This window comes from Lycorma delicatula, chromosome 8 (assembly GCF_047948215.1).
Source record: "Lycorma delicatula isolate Av1 chromosome 8, ASM4794821v1, whole genome shotgun sequence".
Classification (NCBI taxonomy): Eukaryota; Metazoa; Arthropoda; class Insecta; order Hemiptera; family Fulgoridae; genus Lycorma; species Lycorma delicatula.
Genome location: NC_134462.1, coordinates 30,409,701 through 30,432,342, shown reverse-complemented (window position 1 = coordinate 30,432,342; position 22,642 = coordinate 30,409,701). Strand labels below are relative to the sequence as shown.

Here is a 22,642-nt window from a genome sequence, read left to right as displayed (position 1 = left end):
TTATAATAGAGTCTATACGTAACAATAAAATCAAAAAAATGCTTAATAATTCTACTGTAGGGAACATTATGACTTATGGGATTGATATATAGGAGTTGAAACAACTTGAGCATAAATTGAGAGGAACTTAAATTAATTTTTGGAGGCACAGTGGTCAATTGACTAGGATGGATAGAGAATCAGGAATGAGGATATTAGAAGAAAATTTGAGGTATAACATCTGCCAAAGATGGATAAGAAGAAATTTCCAAAGAAGATCTCACCCATTAAAGTCCATACCAAAGCAAAAGAGCAAAGGATCCGGGTTGTTGGGGTGGGAGATGCCATGTGATCTGGAGTTTTGTAAGAGATGTGTAGTGCATGTAAAAAAAATATATATATATATAATCCCTACAAAGGTTTAAGTAATCTCTGAATATTTACACAAAATACCGTTTAAAGATAAATTTCCCAAACCATGTTCCAGAATATGTTGGAATTAATAAAAGTAATAAATTTTAATCTTCTATACATAACTTATTATGTTAGTAGGTAAACATTTATGTGTAGCTCAAGTTTTCAGCAGATTCAGGTTCAGTTGAGCAAATTAGTAAGATATACTGATTACATATTTTCATAATAAATCTTTTAAATACAATTTTATTAAGCATCAAATAGTGCTGTAATTACATATTTAATAAAATACTAGGAATAAAACTAATAATAAAATAAATTAAATTGTTTAAAATTCCATTTCTGTCATAAATCTGTTTATGATTGTTATATGTTATTTTTAAAATCTATAATAAATCTTCCTTTCGTAATCCATTGAACTTTTATGTGTAAATAAATTTAAAAATCATACAGTCTACAAAATATCTGAATTACATAAAATGGGATTTTAACATAAATAAATAATATTAAACAGCATAAAATGAGTTTTCTCATTTTATTGTTACAGTGAAAGTTGTTATGACTGTTATATTTATTTATAAAAATTATTATATTTTAAATGGAAAAATTGCATTTCATCATATGTTCAAATTTAACGTATATACTTATCTTTCTACAGATTTTATAATAAAAGAAGGAATTCATAACATTCATCAGCAATATTGTTTAGAAAGTCTGGTTATTTATTTTCAGTTTTATAATTAGAAATTTTTATTTGTTGTAGAATAAAACTACTTTTCTAATTTCAGATCTACTTAGCTTTAATGAGTAAATCTTTAAATGTATCATTTTTTTGTGTGTATGTATTTATGTCAGCTTTATATTTTCATGTTGAAGCAGTACTATATTATTATCTTCAATTTTAGATGATGATTTTTTATCTTCATTTACATTCCATAAGAATTTTAACTGTAGTTAAATGGTTTATTTTACCTACTAAATAATTTTAATAACTAATATTCATATAATAATGTAATCTATATTTTACGTATGCTTAAAGAAGATATTTTATATTATAATAATTTCTATTTTTGTTTTATTGATGAATGAGTTGTATTATTTTTCATTTATTTAAAGATTTCTTTCCCACTACAATAATAATAAAATTAATTTATAATAATCATATATTTAAGTTATTATAGTTATTAATAGTTTAATTCAAGATATATTGATCAGCTTTTCAGTAGTTAGCAAAGTAAAACTCAAATTACAGTTATGTTTTATTTATTTTAACAACACCATACTTGAAAATAAGGTTTATGCTTAAAATTACAGTTAAATTTTGTAATAATTTTATCTATATCTTATCCATATTATATTTTTTTATAATCTGCTATTGCAAGTGTTGATAAAACTTGTACATCATTTACAACTAAATGGAAATGAATTATATGACTTGATAGAACAACTAAGATAATTTTTTGTTATAAGATCATAAAAAATGTGTATGAAATATAGAGTTCCACCTTTTAGAAAGATGGTCGTTTCTTCGGTCAAATGTTGACATTTTCAAAGCAGTTACATTAATCAAATTCCAATATCAAAATATACTGGTTTAGCAGGCCTCAAATGAAATTAAGAGCAACGATTTTTAAATAATCACATACAAGATAATAAACTAACCCAGTCAGAAGCAATCCATCTGTGGGTAGATCGTATCCTTCCTCTTTCCTCTCCTTTGTTTATTTTTCTGTTGGATCAGGCACACTGGTTCCAAGTGTGGCATCATGGTGGCCCTTCTGATAACCAGTAAGACTGCCACTTTTTTACTGGAGCTTACTGGGATACAACCCTACGTCCCTGCAGACCGTCCCAAAAGCTATTTCTCATCTGGGTATTACGCTAGAATCCAAACTAGTGGCTAAGAAATTTCCTATTCCTGTCCCTAATTAATTAATCAACTATTTAAATTAGAGTTGACTGTAGATCATACAGCTTGTTAGAACTATTGTTACTACAGCTAATTATATTTCATATTAAGTACAATGGATGTCTGTATCAATGAAATGTTTAAGCTGTATTGTGTAATCTTTTTTTTTTTTAAAGCTTTCAAGACGTGAAAGTATGCCAAAGGTAACTTAATGTAATTCTAAGTTTGAAAGGTTCTGGGTTTGGATCACAGACAAATTTGCCATCATAACGAACCATGCTTCTAATTTTCTCCACTCAAATTTTTTTCGACCTTAAATTGAGTGTAATTCAAGAATAACTCAAACAATCTTCATAAAATTGTCACATGCATAACTTCAGATACACTGCTACAGCATATCTAAATTTCACTGAAAGTGATGTAGTAGTTTTGTAGATTTTTGAGCTACAAAATTTTGTACACAGGTCTATAAATAAATAAATATATAAGGAACCATAGTTTTAAGTGAATGGTATTTTTGTGCTCCTTATACCTCAAAACATAAAGAAAATTCATTTTCACCTCCTACTCCCTCCATGCAACCGAAAGTAATACTGTACTTTTCTTCAAAAAGTTGGTAAAAGGTCAGAGGGTTCTTTGTTTCCAGTAGTCGCTTTTCCTTATCAGTGTTCAGGCCTAACTAAAATTAAAAATCCTTATAAATAAAATATTATATAATGTTTATTAAAAAAGAAAATGAGGACAAAAGTCATTTGTCCTCTGATAAATGACTAGACAAACTAAAATATAATAATTTTTAACAATTAATTTTAATAATTATAAGAGTGAATACAACATGTTGGTTCATAGTTAAGATTACTTCTCATAGGATGTTAATTTGAAAGTGGTTTTCATTCATTCCTTTTTTAATATAGTTTTTAATTGCATGGAATCTTCTTTCATGAATACAATGGATTCTCTGTTTTCATTAAGAGCACTTGTTATTTTTTTCTTTTTTGATCTTAATTTCTAATTACCACTTTATCAACAACTAGCTCAAATTAATGTCTACTTGAATAATCTTTGTTTCATTTTTTAACAATGTTACTTTCTCAGTTCTTTAATAGAAATTTACATCTAATAATTATTTGTACTGTAATGACATACACTAGTATTTATTTTATTCTTATTTAGTTCACTTTGGTTATTTCATTTGTGATTAACCTAAAAAGATTTTAAATAAATATTAAAACTTTATTGACATAATTCATTTATGATTATTAATATCACTGTTCTAATAATTATTCTCTTTCCATTTAAACATTTAATCTAACCTGTAATTGTTTTTCATTAGTTCATTTTAAAGAGCAGTATTTATTTAAAACTGTTAAAGTAAAAATATCTTTTGTGATTTTGGTTGAAGTACTGTAGGATGACCAAACTAGATGTTAGAAATTTCTGAAAAACTTTCGCCACAATTTTGAAGCTACATGTAAAGAAAAATTATGAATATCAGGCTGGAATAAATTGATTCTGAAGTCTTGGAATGTCTGATTCAGCTTTCTTGACATAGGGCCAGTAGGCAGCCGTTCATACAATGAGTGTACATGCAGCTTGTTACAACCATGGATCGCTTGGCCGGAATATTTTTTAATTAGAACCTAACAAGTGAATGGAGACCAGGGACAGTAAGTTGAGCAGCCAAACATTAATATATAACTGGTATAGTTAGCGCTCAAAATATCGACATCTGATATGGGAAAGGTATTCTGACCAGCTATGCTACCCCAACACACACACCAAGTTAATACATAATGCCATACTTCTTTGATAAATTTAGATAATATTATTGTTTATATCATTCATCATAAATGTGTTCAATATAAAATTACGCTACTCTGTTAGATGTCATTGATCACCAACCCAAGTTATTCCTACCATCTATATAGTTGATTTATATCCTTTAAAGAATAAAATGAATAATTAATTTGAACCTTGCAATAATTTTAAATATTGCTTAGTTAAGGGTCACATTTGAAGATTATCACTAGATTTATTTATTATTAATTTGTTTTCAGTTGAAAACAGTAATGGAGCGCTGTGAAAAAATAACTCCAGAAACATTCGAAGCTAGGCAAACACCAGCAGACAATTTATATTTGCCTCGTTTGGACAGAGATGGTAAAGTCCTTGGTGATTCTGATTATTCTGTTCCGTCTCCACCAGAGAGGGATCTAACAGGATTTAATAAGCCTCAATTGACACAGGCTGATTTAGAAGAATATGCAAAGTCATATCAAGATCCTCAGTTTACTTCAGTGAGTAATTTTTCATTCTTTGTTTATAAATTATCATCTTCCCAAGTTTCCTAAAATCAAACCTTGATCTACTTTTTTCTCTTAAGTACAGAAACCATATCATAACCACTGTTTATTCTATAACATATCTCCTATTTAATTTTACCCGCATTGTGCTTATTAATTTTATATATGGTCTACTTCTTTATCTTCTACTTTTTTTTATGAAGCATTTTTTTTTTAGATAATTTTCTTTTTCTGTTAAGATTCTGAAACTATCCTGGTTTTTTCCTTGCATTCTTTTTTCATCGTCACTGATTTCCTTTTATTTTGTCACTCCCGTATCCTGCTTGTCTTCATTTTCATACTTATTTTAAATTTCATTTTAGCATATTTGCTAAATATCTTTTCAAAATAAAAAATTGAAATGAGTAATTAAATTTGATGTAGTAGTATGTAGAAATGAAAATATAGAATGTTGAGTTTGACATAAAAAAAAGAAGTGTTTATAATCAATTATTAAAATTTTCAATAAATAAGATATCAATTAATTATCAACTTATATTACCATTAATTGATATGAAATAATGAATAATTGGCAATTTGAAGAATATGATGAAAAATAAGTCATTTACTCTTTTGTTCTTTAATTTTTTTTTATATGCATAGTTACTTACAAATACTATTGCTATAATAATTGCAAAATAATATTGAATTTAATAAGAAATTTTACTGTAATTAATTTAATTAGAATAGAAAAAAGAAAGATATTCTAAAATATTAAATATAGGCAAAATAAAAGTTTGTTCTTTGCAGTTTTTATACAATTACTGAAGTTTTTGGTATTGAGCAACAGTTTATAATTCTGTAATTTAGTTTTCTAAGGAGAATTGATGTTATTTTTCCTCTGTTTAGAATTACATCAGAATTTATGACCTTAATTTTACATGCATTATAGCTGAATACATTCATACAAAATTTTACTTCTGATTATTATTAGTAACACACCATCAAAACGTTGGGCTTTGAAAAGATTCACCCCATGATGCTAAGGTTAATAAAAATGTGTAGAAACTTAATAAAAAAATTAGGGCTTTAAATTGAAATTAATGTTTATATTATATTTTACATGATTTGTTCAACTAAGAAATCATACTTTTTAATTTATATTTCTAAGAATTAAATAACAAATGCATTATTTCGTACTTCTTTTAAATGTATACAACTTATCAGAAACAAATTGGATTTACTTATATTAAATTTACAAAAATAGAATTTACATATTTGTGATTTTGAAATGGCTCTAAAATATTATTTTAACCAGGATTTTTATCAGAAGCATCATAATAATGGTTATTGCAAAAATAGACTTAAGTTTCATCCAGTTTGGATACAAAGTTGAAAAATAATCTTTTAAAGAAAAATTTAAATATTGACCTTGCAATCTTTTGATTAAATTTTTTTAAGCTACGAACATCTTCAAACTAAAAAATACTACACATTTAAAGATTTCCTCTGTATTGTACCAATATTACTTAAATTATTGTATTTTGTTTTTTAAATTTGTTCTTAAACCTTCAGTTTTTCTTGAAAGAAATATAACCACTGGAATAATATTCAAGATTTCTTATAAATACCCTTTCTTATTAGTGTATTTCGAGGTATTTTCAGATAACAACTCTTTTAATGTGGCCAATTTTTATATCATACAACCTTCATAATAACATTTATTTTTAATATATTATAAAATTTTCAAAATAGAGTTAGATACAGATTTTAAAGTTCTATAATTTACTCTCATGAAACTGTTAAGATAATTAATTTGTTGTCTGCCACTTACATTCATTAATTTTCAAATATAATTTTTTTTAATTGGCTAACTATACAGTTAGAATTGAACATACAAGAAGTTACAACCTTCCTTTTATTCAGAAATTATTTGATTATAATATTTATAATATGAAAATTAGTAGCAACAGGTGTTATTTAAACATTTATTCTAACCTTACCACAGGTACCTGAATGTATGGTTTTAAGTATATTATCTTTTCTGTGTGAAAATACAAATTTTTATTTATACTAATATGATTTCACTCATTTATTTAGTATTTTAGACAAGTTCGCAATGTTTCAGCTTTCATGGTTCTATATTTTTGAGTTTCAGGGTCAAAAAATATGGGAAATGCTGCAGTATAAAGTCAAGTGAAACTAGTGTAATAAGTTTTTTATAAAAATTGTAGTTAATTTCACTGCATTATTTAAGTGAACAGCATTATGATAATTCTTAGTATATCTTAATGTATTTAGTACTTCTGAATTATCAGTTCAGTAAATTAGAAAGAAAAACAGATTAAACTACATTAAAGGTAGGTTGGTTAATTTATCTGCAGAAAAGTAGGTGTAGATACCTAATATTTTTCTTACATTACTTCTAAATTACGACAGATATATTTAAAATTACTGTAATCGTGTATCATTTTATTCTTAACCATTTTTATAAATAATTATTTTATTTTGAAAGGTGGGAAGTGAAGGACAGTTAACAAGAGCAGAGTTAGAGCAGTATACTAGAGCATATGAGGAAAGTAACTCGCTACGGCCATCACATCAGACACAAGCATCGTACGCTCAATCTGAAGGATACCATAGTTACGTTTCTAGTACTGATTCAACGACTACTACACCTTTTCTTGATAGGTAATGTATATTTGTTTAAATCATCTTGAGTAGAGCCATAGTGAAGCTTTATTAAGGATAGAGTCTTTTTTAATCTTTCCTGAATATCTTTTTATTTTCAAAACTCATTATTTTAACTTTGTATAGGTATCCTGGGGTTCCATTCCAGCCCATATATGTCTATTGTATGTATTTCATTTTTGATCATACAGGATCAAGTTAAATTTGTTTTAATTGTGATTTCATAAAGAAAATTTGTGTAGAGGTTTACATGATGGCTTCTACTTCAGCTGGTTTTCGGTTCAATACCTGATAAGGATTAGACAATTTTTACCAATTATTACATTCATCTCATCTTTCTCATTGAAGTAATTGTAAAATGTATCAAAGATCAAAATAAATAAAAAAATGGATAGTTTCTTTCTTATATCCCTTTAGATGCCAGGTAAAATTTACAATTCTTGTCAAAAATATACCATTTATTTTCTTGCAGTCTTGCAGAGAAATGTCAGCATTTGTATTTTTTGCAATTTACAGCATTCAAAAACCATCTTTACTTTCATTTTAAACAAGTATTCATAATCTCTTTAAATTTTTTTCTTAATAAGCTCCTTTAGATCATGGTTTGATGAAAATTTACTAAAATTTATTTTTGTTATTAGTTACTTTAGTAATTGTAACATAATTACTAAAGTAACAGTTACTTTCTGGTATTCACTTAATTTAATATATTATTGTTTTACATTTCATTTTCTATTGAAAAAACTCCATAAACTGTACCATCACTTCTGTTTATTTTATATACCAATTTTCAAATTGTTTCTGTAATAGAATACATTTTTTTCAACATAATTTTGATTAGTTTTACTTCTGATGAAGTAAAATATCAGTTGTTGGTCATTAGTAAAGTAAAAGTGAAATTAAAAAAAAAATTATATAAAATTTATTCACTCGTAATTGTGAACATATGTAGTAGATTTTCTTTTGATGGAGCAGTTATGTTTGTGTTAGCATTTTGTTTGCAACTCCCCTTTACATTTTGCACATCGAAAAGTTGGGTTTTTCTTTTGGCTCCTGCTTGGTTGTTGGTTTTACTACAGGAACAGTATTTTTCTCTCATTTCTACCAGTTTTAAAAAAAAAAATGCTTTATTTGATGAAAATATTTTTTTTTTGTCTCATAACAAAGACAACTTTTTGATGATTTCTATACCGTAATCAACATACCCTGCTAATGGTTGCTACTGAAAAACAATTGGCACAGTTAAATACATACTTATAAAAAATAAATAAAATGTTTTCTTCAAACTATAATTATATCTGTATTGTTGATAATAATACAGTTTTACTGACATTAATTTAAATAATAAGCAGTAGTTGTAATAATATTGATTTTATTTTATTTTCTTTTTCATTTTGCAGAAACAGAAATTAATACTTCTTTTATATTCAATGAACATTTTTTTTTATATCAGTAGTTTCACCTGTGAAAATAAAGACTCATATTTTTTAGTAGTTTAAGTGATTTATTATTTTCTTAGTTTTGATTTTTTATTAATAAATAATTAATTTTATTGAGTTAAAGACAGTAAATTATATTGTACTGGGTGATGTTAATCACCAAATAGACATAAAAACAGTATTCATATTTTCCTGGCAAAAAAGAGTGATATTGTTTTATGTAAAACTATATGAGCATTTTATTATAAACATTGTTAATTATATCATTAATTTTATACAATACATTCTGTGTATTTATTTTGAATTATTGCTTTTGTAAAACACTTTATAACTGACATATCAGACATATCAGTATAATTGAACAAAACCTGTAAGAGTATGCATTTTATATATTCATAACTGTAGATGAATATTACGCAAAAGGAAACGATGAACATGTTTTGAGACTGATTGATTGGTTCTGTGAACCGACCAATAAAAAATGTTAATTTAATTTATAAACTTTTTTTTATACATTTCAGTCTTACTTTGTTTTTTTACAAATTATTAAATTATTTAAAAAAAAATTTAATAATAAAAGATTAAGTGAGGACACAATTTTTTTTTTAAATAAGAATATTTACTAAGAACGTTGAAACAAATAATAATAAAATAATATATATATATATATATATATATATATATATATATATGAGAAGAAAGACAGCCACATTCAATTAGTAACAGGGATTGGTTTATTAAACTTTAAAATTACTGCACTTATTAGCATTTGCATTGCCTAAGTATGTATTTTGCTTTAAATGAGCAGTAAATTCATTACCAGAAATATAAGGAATAAGATATTATTAATTCATGTTATAATCAGTATCATGCGTATTGTTGTATGTATGATGAGTATCTTTTACATATTTTTAAAGAATGTTTATTTTATTTTTATTATTTTTTGCAAATATTTTTACACATTGCTACATAAAAAATAATTAATAATACTTCTTTAACACTAATAGCATTACTGTGTATAAAAGGTAATGCTTGCCACTTTGAATTTTTAAAATTTATATTTGTTTTCTTATATTATCAAATAAAGTTATTGTTACCTGAATGTGACTGCTAATTATTGTTATACACACTGTATGATTCACTATATAGTGAATCAGTTTCATATTATTATCTACCTCTTGACTTTGATAAAAGTAAAGAATTGATATTTGAAAATGATTCATTTTTCTTTTTTTGTTAATTTCTTTAAAAAAAAATGCTAGGTGTACTTGATATGGAATGGCTTCATTCAAAACAAAACATTCATATATGCACAACATGCAAAAAATAAATTTTAAAACAATTAGATAGTATAATCAGCAATAAAAACAATTATTTTTGCACCTCATTTAAGTTTAATATAACAGTTCTTTATTTCCATGAATGAAAGCAGTTAATTATTGTCCTCTTTGTGCATTGTAAAACTGGATAGATTACATGTTCTGTTGTACTGAACTAAATTGTTTTTTTATCATCATATGGGTTATCTGCCCTGAAGCAGTCCCTTATATCATTTCCATTACCATTCTCCTCTACACCCAGAAACTTTGAATTCATGTTAGATAAGCATAAAATTAGTCTGTAGATTGCATACAGTTATAAGTATTAGATAGATGCTTATTATATTACATACATATAATGTGCTAGGAAAAACACATGGAAAATTAAGTATCCAATTATTATACATTCGTGAAAAAGGATGAACATTATAATATGAAGTAAGCTCCTCTTTTGATAAAAGTGAGTAGAGCTATATTAGTAGCAGTTACATAAAGAAAAATGCAACTCAAAGATTGCTTCATCATATTTGATGAGCATGAAATTACAGCAATGATAAAAATGTTCTGAAATCATTAAAAATAAAAGACCTCTTTTATTATTTTCTTAGTAAAATTTTTAATAATAGAATAAGTGCAAAATACTTAACATTGTGCATCATCTTTTATTATTTCATTGTTTATTCTGTAATATCTTCAGTCAGTAATTTTAATAGCCTTTGTTCTAAACTTCATTATTGTAAGAAAGCTATTGTGATTTTTATTATACTGTGTGTTTACTATTTGATTGAATCCATATATATTACTGATAAAATTATACTTCTTAATTATTGGTTATTATTACAGTGTTTTTTTCATTTTAAAATTTCTTTTATTAATGTCAACATTAAAATTTTGTTGTAATTTACACATCTTTTTTAAAACCCTTTTTAAAAGAATTATCACAGAATTAGCTTCAGGTTATTGCTGTATACCCAATTTGGTTCAAATTGTAGCATTTTAAATGAAATATATTTTACTAATTGGAAATGATGTGTGATTATTTAAATAAATGAAACTTCTATTAAAATATCTCCAAAACTCCTGTCATGTTGTTTTTGAAAACAGAGTTCTAATAGACAGTTTTTTTTAGTTAAATGCCTAAAATTATGTACTTAAATTTTATTATATTAAGATGTATTTATTTAAAAAAATGAAATCAGTTTAGTCAGATTTTTATGTATCTTGATAATATCTATTTATTTCTTTTAAAGATTCAGATTCTTGTATTATTCTAGATACTTCAAACTGCTGACATTTCTTTGGAATATAGAAATTAAAATATATTTAATTTTTTATGTCTGTTTATTACTGTAATTAATTTAACTTTTAATTACATTCAGGTTACGAAGGGATAGCGATGCAGTTGGTAATAGAGGTGGTTCAGATGAATCAAGAGTAGGAAGAGAATCAAGTGCTAGTTCTGGAAGTTCAAGTGAAACATTGAAATGGCATGGATCATTAAGTGATGTCAGCAGTTTAAGTAGCTCTTCTAATACGCAAAATCCTCCACCCAGTGGGCTGATTGCTCATTCTTCAAGAGTTCCTCCTCCTCAACGACATCACAGTGAAAGTGTTTTATACCTTGGTGCCCCACCTTGGGTTCAACGAAATAATCAGATTAATAATCAAATGAGAAGATTGTTTCCCGTTTCAACTTATACAGTTCAACCGACTGATCAAACTTCACCTAGGTATTTAAATATACATGGATTACTTATTTCCTTTGTATAAAATTGATGAATATAATTTTCGGTCCAAAGTATTAATTGCTAAATTACATATGTTGTTTTTTTCTTGTTATCTGTTAGACTAAAGGAAAGCCCACAGTAATTTTAAACAATGTGAAATAAGCTGCTGATTATAATGAGGGAGTTGTCAGACCCGCCTAATGACATACTCTTGTCTCATTTTTAAGCTAATGTTTTGACTGTTCACACTATAATTATGTTAATAACATTTTTTTACCAACTTGTGAATAAATATTAAGTTTACATGGTTCAAATACAGTAAAAAATAAGTTACTTCAATCATATTTAAATTCCCAGTTGCATATTTAATCATAAGGTTCAGTTAATGGCACTATCTCAGTAGTGATTATTGGCATTAGATTACTGATAACCATCTGAAAGGAATATCTTAGTATTCTAGAATAGTAGAATATCTTAGTAGAAAGGATATCTTAGTATTCTTTTACTTCATTGAACTATAGTAACTAATTTAGGCAGTTTTACTTGGCTTGGACTGTTATTTATTTATTTATATTACTTAAGACTTCTTTATTTTCAAAATGCTGCATACTGATGCTTGGTTGTTATGGAATATTTCTGCAGGCATCAAACATAAATTTAGGAATTAGAAAGTAAAATATCTGTATGAATTTAATCCATCATGGATAGTTGGAAAACCAGAAAATGAAGAATTAAAGATTCTGAGATATGATTGGATAAAGGATAATGTTTGAAAATTAGGTTGATTATCAAATGAGGTTTTAAGAAAAACTGATGAGAAAATTTTATGTCAGAATCTTATAAAATGTAGAAGGATTAAGTAAGACAACCATAAAGGATATAAGAGGTATGATGAAGTTAAGAAATTGGCATAGAATAGAAAGGAATGGAGGAGTCCAAAAAAAATCTGAATCATCAAGTTCTAGTTTGAAGGGCATTTTTGCAAGTTTTTCAGGGAATTTATTTTTTCCAATATCTTGTGTGTTTTAAATGTTGTACATCATTTTCATCTATCCCTGAAATCAGTAGTTACATTTTTGTTTAAAGTGGCTGTCAAAACTTAAAACAAATAATATTGTTTAAAAACAAATAATATTATTAATAAAAAAAAGTATTGCAAATATTTATTAATTTTTTCAGAAAATAATGAATTTCAATTTAATTTTATTTGGAAATCTTTCTGCCAAATTTTTCTCATTTTCTCTCATTTATACTGCAGTCATTATATAATAAAAGTCAATCCAAATTATAAAATTAGATAATCTTATTTTAATGAAAATTAGATTTTATTCATGTATGTATATATATATAAAACACCAGGATGTGTTGGTGTCAGATGTAAGAGATGATTCAGATCATCAAAATAAACAAATAATTTCAAATTGACAACTACCCTATCTTGCTTCATTTTCCCTTTGTCTGCCACTTTGTGTTTTTTGAATAAAAATATATATCGTAAGAAAAGATCAAGATATTTAAATTAAATTTGGTGTACAAATATATATTTATCTAAAAATAAAATATCTTGAAAATTCGAAAATGTTAGCCATTATAATTTTTTAATCATTAATAACTTTGTAAATATTAGTCTAATCAAATAATTTTTTATTAGATAAAATGTTTAAACTTTTACTGATAACAAAATGACATCCCATTCGTTCAAATTGGATGATAAAAAGCTAAGATGTAGCAGAAATTGTTAAGGTTAGATCATAAAAATGATTCAGTCTAACAATTTTGTGCCTGTTTTCCCCACATAATTTTTATTGAAAAAACTCGAATGTACTGATGGAAAATGAAGTGAGGTAGTAGGATATTTGTTCGCCAATTTTTTTGTTTATTCTGTGATGTCATGAATTCATTTAGTCAACAATTCTTGGAATGTTTCATATATATGAAAAATTACTGTCAAAATATTAATTTTTATTACTTATTTCATAATTTATTTTTCACGTGTCAAATAATTTGGTCATTACCACTAACACTTGCCAAATAGATGAGAACTGAACTACCTCTAGCATTTTTAAATTCTGTAATTTTCAAAAACTTGTTGATTTAATTCACCTTTGGCTCTTGGCATTTTATATTGTTTAAAATCATTCATTCTGTGTTAAAATAAAATAATTTAATCTTTAGATTGAAACATTTCTAAAAAATGGATAAAAAAGTATTGCTTCAATATTATAAACCAAAGATTGATTATGAGCAAATAATGTATATTTGCTAAAAATAAAAATATTACAAGATCTTCAAAACAAAATAATTTGAATAAAATATCAAAAAGAAAGATAAATGTGTTTTTATTTCAAATTGTAATCTTTGTGAATTAAAAAATATCATATAATGGTGTATATTGAAAAATAAACTTCTGCTAATTCTGTTGTTGATGCTACGACATACAAATCTGAGTGAAGATAAATTGAGTAAAATTCATGAACAAGTGAAACCTAAATCTACTTTGAGGAATGCCTATTAAATCCTTTATTAAAATCCAATCAGTGAGTTCTCATTATTCAGCCTTTTTTAATTGTTTACTAATTCATTTTGTTCAACTCAAAATCTAATAAATTTTATTGAAATTAATAAAATTTGATATAATGGAATATAATGTTGTTAGATTACTTTAATTCAGGTTTTTTTGTAAAGGAAATCTTAGAGAATAATATTCTTGATTACTAACATCACGATTTATTTGATGATGTATAATATTAATAATATTTTATTAAACATTGTATGAATGTTTAAAAAGTTAGTTTTTTACATTTACTGTTTTCAATTTTCCTTCATATTTAATACTTCTCAGAGATATCTACGTCATCATGTGTCATTGAAATTTAATTAAAAAATATAATTTGAATTATTAATATTATTATTTAAAACATTATTTATATTAGTGACTTGGATGACTAACATCCTCTCTTTAATTTTAATATTTAAATTATGTCTTTTTAATTAAATATTATAAAAACATTTTCTGAAAAATGAGATTTCTACAGTAATACTTAACATGGAGGAAAACGAAAGTGTAAGTGTAAAATATTCATTTTATAATTTTTTGTTGCTGGGATGCAATTTATTAACATCATACTAATGTAACCTAATGTATCACATATAATTTTATGAGGAAAGAAATTTATCATTTAAATTGAATACATTATAAGTTAAAAAGATCTTTAATGATCTTTTGAATGATTTTTCTTCTTTAAAAATTTTACTGTATTTGGAAACAGATTTAGTTCAGTCTCTATATATGATTAAAAGCTTTTACTTATATTGTTCAATGCGAGTATTGCCCTTTTACCATCTATTGTAATCTTAGGTATCTACATTTTTTTTAAGGCCAAAAATATTATATACATAACAGTTCATCTAATATTAAACTTGGAATAGCCAGTAAATCTAGTTATACAAAAGTCCACCTTAGTGACTATTTTTAAATAATAAGCATACTCTAATAGCGTTTTTCATGTTTTAACGGGTTTTTTTTTTGTATTTATATTGCGATTTTTCTACCTAAAAGGCCATTTTATTATAACAACTATTTAAACATTTTTCAACTGGATATCAGTTATGATTATAAATCATCAGAATGTATTTGTGAATTTTTTTTCCTAATACTATTTTTAGTACATTGTAACTTTTCTTGTAAGCTAAATTTTGTAAAATACATTTCATATTTTGTATTTTCAATCAATGTATGTCTTATTTCCCTGAAAAGATTTTATATATTTTTTTTTTAATATTTCAAAAATCGTTAGGTTTTTCAGTACTGTTCAAAACATAAATAGTTATACAAAATTCTAAGTATTAAACAACATGTTTCAAATGTATTTTTGCCTTTCTTTATTTCCTATTACCCACATTTTAAATTTTTAAGGTTCTACATCCAAAAGGTACTTAAATTTCTAATTTTTATGAAAACCTTTTCTCTTTTTATCCTTGCTGTTATTCTAGTTTGATTTTTGTTTATAACCTTTGACCTCTATCATATTGAATATGTTTTTATGAATTTAGCTGCCCAAGTAATCAGCACTAATCATCGTTCCACCACTCACTAACAATTGAGAATATCCATAAAATGTTTTGGAATATATTCATTAATTAGTTACATTCACTTATTTTGGGCATTTTATAAACTTTACAAGTGCATTAATGTATGTTTAATATTAGTGAGTTCTAATTGCAACTAAATTTATATTACAGATCACCACCTGCACTTTCAGTAGCAGAACGAATTTGTGAATTAGAAAAACAGCAGCAACAACAACAACAGCAGCAACAACAACAACAACCACAACAACAGCAGCCACAACATCAATCATCAATGAGGTTAAATTGTTTAGAAAATGACAAAAGGACAAGAGTAACTGATCATGCATCATTAAAAGCAATTCAGAAGAAAGCATTACTTTCATTTTATGAAAGACATCATTCACATCATTCAACATGGAAATCAGAACCACAATTGGGACCACAGGCACCACCCCCACAACCACCACCCAGACCTCGTCCGCCATCACATGCCAGTCGAAGATCCTCATCAGCATCCGATTATGCTGGAGCTGCTTGGAGAGAGGTGAAGAATAAAAAATTTCCTTAATAAAAATTGTTCAGTTTAAATTTTATTTAATTTTAAGTCACTCTCATTATTTTAGTTTCTGGAACTCTTGAAATTGTACATTAATTATTGCACTTGTTTTTGATGATTTAAATAATGCAATCTTTAATGATCATGCATACAGATATTTGCTTTTATTTTTATTTTCTTTTTGTAAATTTATTCTTTCCTGGATATGTAATATATATATATATATATATATATATGAACTAAATTTTTCTGATTGGGCAATATTACATATTGGTCAAATAAAGATACAATGAATATTTAAAACCCCGCCATTCCAGTATTTGTAACCTACTCATAGACATAAATCACAAATCCACCAATACATCAACTTTAATATTCTACACACAAGGGTAGGGTGAAAATTTCCAGGCCTGGATAAGAACGCAACATTTTTCTGGGTAAATTTAGATTTACACACTTTGCCCAGCATTCCACAAGAATGCTTATGCCTGTTTGGTATGTTGATTTATCCAACTCCTTAAAATAACCATCTACGATGGCAAAACTTTATTATTGGTCAAAATCTCTTCTCTCCAAGTCATTTTTTTAGATTAGAAAACAAATGATAGTCACTGGTAACCAGATCAGGTGAATATGGAGGGTGTTGGAGCAGGTTGGAACAATTTGAACGATAATTAGTTGATTTTTGTCATTGCAATGACTAAAGTGTGAGCTGGAGCATTTTCTTGATGGAAAAGCCCTATTTTTAATTAAATGTAGCCTTCTTTCCTTAATTTCTTCTCTGAGATGCTGCAATAGGATGACTTTATATTCTCCATTTATTGTTTCAAACTTTTTAAGATAATGAAAATTGTTCCATGTGGATCCCTAAAAACAGTTCCATAATGTTTTCACACGAAAAGTCATTTTCACTTTTTTATAGCAGGTACTTTTTTTACTATATTCTTAATATGGATCTGCCTTATAAAGAAAATCACCAATAACATAAATTAATGCCAGTAAGGAAATAGCTGCCTCTGAGGATGGTTCAAAAAATGATTGATTGAAAACGTTTTGAAGAAACTTTTTATTTTTTTTTTTATTACAATGTATTTTGGATCAGTCTGTTATTTCAAAAGTTTAAATTTTAAATATCAGTCATCATAGACAAGAACATACCAAACAAATAAATAAATAAATAGATGTATAATTAAATTAGTTATTACACAATTATGAAATTAAATTTATAATGCTATTAATAGTAAGAGTCAATAAAAGAATAATGAAAGAAAGAAGGGAAAAGAAAAAATGAACTGCAATGTCAAAGGACAGAGAACTATGAAATATTAAATTATATTGAGTATAAAGATAAATCATAATAGTTTTAAATTCTATGAAATGGATCTTCAAATAAATCAGTAATTCTGTAAATTTATTAAATAGTCATAATATTCTTACAGAAGTTACAGTGAGAAAAAAATTATTGTTCTTAACAGATTGTGACACAACACAGCTGGTTTAGTTCAAAATAAAAACCAAAGCAACCTATTATCACTGTCTAAAACATGAGTTGAAGGCTTTTGAAAATCAAGACCACACAATCCACCATTACAAGACCTTTAAATCTAGTCATGTAAACTTTCAAACATCTATTTTATTATATTTGCATTAAAATTACTAGCCAAACTATGTTAATGCTGTGTAGAGTTTATTGTGACTGGTGAGAAAAAAATTATTTCTTTCAAATTGTGTGCAAACAATTTGATTTAACCAATGAAGATTAATTTATCGTTTGATTCATTATATTAAAATATATGAAAAAATAAATTTATTTTCTCTTTTATTTCTGTTGCAGATGGCTGGTGTAAACAAAGATGGACGTTCAGAATCCAGTGGTGGAAGAGATATACGTCATCAGCATAGGTTAGTTTTTTAAAAATTAGTTGAACATTTGTGTTTAAGTCTTTTGTCGCTGGTTATGTTATATACTGTTTATAATTTCACAAAATGGTAACTGTTTTGTTAAAATTTTTTAACTAGCGCTAGTAAAATGCAGTTTGGTTCTTTTAGGATAATAAGATTCTCATTAGCCCATTCAGAACTGTGTACCTTTATGGTTTTGGTTTATGGTTTGGCTTCATTTGTAAATTTATCTGGTATTATGAAATTACTGAATTTTCAGCTAATTTCTCATAGAAAAGCTTAGATGATAAAATTATAATTCATTGTAAAAAGGGAAAATTACATATAAATATCCTTCTTTGAGTTTCTGCTATATCTGCATTTAATTAATAGCTAGTTTATAAGCAGTAGCAGTCACTCATTGCTATTGTATTACATCTAGAATTTTCAAACATGTTAGCTGTTTTTTTCTGAGTCACTATAAAATACCTAGCAAACATGAATTGATGTAGTAGGACACTCCTACATAAAATAAAATAATACATTTCCAGTATCAAGTAGTAGATCCAATTTTTCAGTTTAGCAAAAATAGTTGATGCCTATAAGAAACTTTATGGTGTTCTCATGGAATGCTAAATCAATAAATAATCAGTGATATTATTATTTTTCAGTAAAATATTTTTCTGTGTCCTTTTAATTTTAATTTAAGTGTTTCCTTTTAATTTAAGTGTCCTTTTACTTGGTATTTATGAATTGCCTCTATCATTACTTGTATGAATATAGGTTATTTGATTTTCACTGTTATCATTCTTCATTATTATTCTGTTTGGTTTCATTATCCCAGTCATACTCATAATTACAGTAAACAAATGCATGATTGTCAATACAGGAACCAATTTCAGTATTTATAGATCACGATTTTACTAGTTTCAATGTAAAAAACTGTTGGAATGACTTTAGAATAAAACAGAATAATCAAATCTAAAAGTTTAAAAAAATTACTACTGTATTCAACATCTAGGGTATTTTTACATTAAAAAAAAATTATTCTCTATTATTAGTTTATCTGATTCAGCACTCAATAAAAGATGCTGTTGATTCATAAATGACTTGCTCAGTAAGTTTACATGTTATATGAGTATACTTATAATTTTTAGGATGTCATATTGTAGTTTATTTTAAACTAATGTTTATGGTTTTTGATAATTCTTTTTTTTTAACAAGAATTAAGTAATTTATTCAATATTTCCAACCAGTTTTATTTTTGTTTTCAGTTCTAGCTGTGGATCATTAACAACAGGTATGCTAGGTCCTCTTATAGTAGGACCAAGTATATCAGTCGATGATTGGGTGCCAGCTCGACCGCCTAAGAAGCCACACTTAAGAGCTGCCTTTCCTCCTCCACCTCGTCCGCCATCACCTGATCTGCCACCTCCATCACCACCACCTGTCGTTGAAGATGAAGTATTTATCTCTGATGAACCATTACCACCTCCTCCACCAGAAGATCAACTTCCTGATTGGATGAACAGACAGGTTTCACCCGTTAAACAGTTTCAGTCATCTTTAAGATCTCAAACAAATTCTGCAACTAAACAAATGTATTCGTATGATAGATTACCGATGAATACATCTGCAAGTTTAGATAGTCTAAACAGACCTGAGTTTAAATGTAATTCTCAGTTACAATTCAGTCCAGAAAGACTGATTAATACTTCTTTAAAATCATTACCAGATAAACCGAGTAATGTTCATTATGAAAATCAAAGTGAAATGTTAAGGCATTCCTCTACAGTGAATAGTTCTTCAAATGAGTCTCATAATAAGTCAATACGAGAACGAGATTGCTTTTATGATCATCAAATTGAAAACAGACAAAGTTCTTCTGATTTGTTAAGAATAAATAATCATGAAAAGTTTCGAAGTAATTTTAATTCTCCTAATAGACAAGATAATATAGAACAGTATAGGAATGGTATAGATGTTAGATTACAAGACTGTTTAAAGATAAGTGAAGATAGTAAAAACAATAATAATAATCATGGTCGTAAAGTTTCAGATGATGGACGAAAAATGTCTGATAGTTTATTAATGCAGTCACGTTTATCTGATAGTTGGAGAACATATGATTCTAGTATAGATCAGCAACCTAGATCATTAGATAGTAATCTTTCTATAAATGAGTCTAGGTTTGAAACGAATCATAGTAAACCAGGACCACAAACACCATTAGAAAAGAAACCGGTTATAGGATCAGCATCAAAACAATCTAACTTACAAACATCTAACTACTCAGAATTCAGTCTAAATGGGAGGCAATCAGAATCAAAAACATCACCGTTCCGATTTAGTAGAGAAAATAATGTAATAAGATCTAGTATGAGAAGTAATACAAATAGTGAAACTAGTTCAGCAAGCTTTGCAAGTATAAAAAATATATTTCAACAAGGTGTCGAAAGACAGCCTTTACCATTTACTACGCAAAAGTTACTCGTTAATGGGAAAATTGCAAATGCAGTACAAAATGGTACTGTTTCACCAACTCGTAAATGTCCTCCAATTAATCAGTTCCCAAGAAATAATCTACGAAGAAATGGTATGGAGATGTCAAATTCTAGTTCATCAGATGAAAAAGATGATCGAAGTGGAAAGCTGCCTTTAACTTTACCACCGCAGTGTCCACCTACCAGTCATCAATTGTAAGTAGAAGACTACTTTATTTTATTTTAATGAATTTATTTTATTTTATTTTTCATTTGTTTTTTTAATATAACCTACTTAATTCTTCAGTGATTCCATCATCAGCTACCTTTATTTTTTTCCTAACCACTGCTTTTTTTTATAATTTCAGATCATTTGTAAATTTTATCATTTTTTTATCATCTTCGCTGCATAAATATCATCTCCACCTATGTTTAAGGTGCATTATAGACTGCCCACTTATAACAGTCTGATCCTTTAATCTTCTTCGTTTCCTTCTAGCTTGTGATTAACTAATCACTCTTTCTATATTGAAATTCATTTCTTATTTTAACATTTTTTTTAATTTCTTCATCCTTATTTTAGAATCTTCTACTTCTTCTTTTCTCTGTTTTATAAAATAACATGAATTTCATACCCATTAAAATAATACTTTAGATGTCCCTTATCCTAATTAGCAGTGTTGATAAATTTTATTAATTACATTAAAATATAATTTTGTGTTTATTTACAAAGATGACATACGTTCAAAAGTCAACATTCTTGGCACATGTTGTTGTGTTCACAGTGCTGATTGTAAATATACAAAAAAAGTATCACTTTATTGCTTTTTGACTTATAAAGATTTTAAAATGAAAAATCAAAATATTACATATTTCTGTAGCAGCAAGGGTAATATTTTGAATTTGTTTATATTCTGTTGTGTTTACATTTTAAATCAGCCAGTTTAATACTAAGGTTAATTAGGCAAGGTTAGTGATCAAAGCAAGCATTAGGTTATTTTGTTATTGTATGAAATTCAGTACATTCATGGGATCATTTGGTACGTAACCTAACTTTTTTTGCACATCTTTCTAAATAGTTACCACATAATTTTTGCACTTAAAATCATGCTTCTTACAGTTTTATGTCATATCAGGTACATTTTTATGTAGAATTTGAATTTTTTCCTCACCTTCTTTGTAAAAAAAAACATGAACTGAGTTTTGGCTTTGTTTTTTTTTTTTTTTTTTTTTATATATGTTAAGAAAACATGTATTTACATTTATTTAATTTTTAGTACTTCTTAACATTTAAAATATTACGTTGCAACAAATATGTATATATATATATATATATTTTCATAAACACATTTCTTATTTTTTGGTTTCAAATAAAAAATATTAGTAATGAATTTTTTATAATGTTTTTTTTTCTGTAAGTGATTAAACAATTTTTAACAGAATTATTTTAAAAATTTACAAAAAAAAGTATTCAGTAATTGCATTCAAAGGGCTGCAACTCTTTGAACAATGAATAAATAAGTATTACAGCTTTATACAACTATTGTTATAAAGCTGTATTGCTTTGAAGGTATTTTTTTGTTATATAAATTGGTAAAATTTTAATTATCAGATTTAATTTCTTTAAGATTATTTTAAGAAATAGATTTCTAATTACATGGAAATATTTTTAGCCCACTATCCTGCTCTCTAGTCGTAAATTCATTGTCGCAAATCATTTAACAACTGATTTTCAAAGTCAAAGATTCTGAAGTTCAAATCCTAGTTAGTTGCTTTTATATGAATTTGACTATTAGACAGTGGATACCGGTGTACTTTGGTGGTTGGGTTTCAATTAATCACATATCTCAGGAATAGTCAGCCTGAGTCTATGCAAGACTACGCCTCATTT

General features: G+C 26.4%; 1 protein-coding gene across 2 annotated transcripts in view; it reads left to right on the top strand.

Annotated features, from left to right (window-relative positions):
- The window catches only part of Shrm (shroom), an 844,325-nt gene that overhangs the window by 486,250 nt on the left and 335,433 nt on the right, over positions 1 to 22,642 (top strand). For both annotated transcript variants that reach the window (XM_075373296.1, XM_075373295.1), the window contains exons 4-9: positions 4,360 to 4,599; positions 7,100 to 7,275; positions 11,413 to 11,763; positions 16,003 to 16,375; positions 18,222 to 18,289; positions 19,543 to 20,967. In XM_075373296.1, coding sequence (XP_075229411.1) covers positions 4,360 to 4,599; positions 7,100 to 7,275; positions 11,413 to 11,763; positions 16,003 to 16,375; positions 18,222 to 18,289; positions 19,543 to 20,967 — 2,633 coding nt within the window. The remainder of the gene's footprint in view (positions 1 to 4,359; positions 4,600 to 7,099; positions 7,276 to 11,412; positions 11,764 to 16,002; positions 16,376 to 18,221; positions 18,290 to 19,542; positions 20,968 to 22,642) is intronic.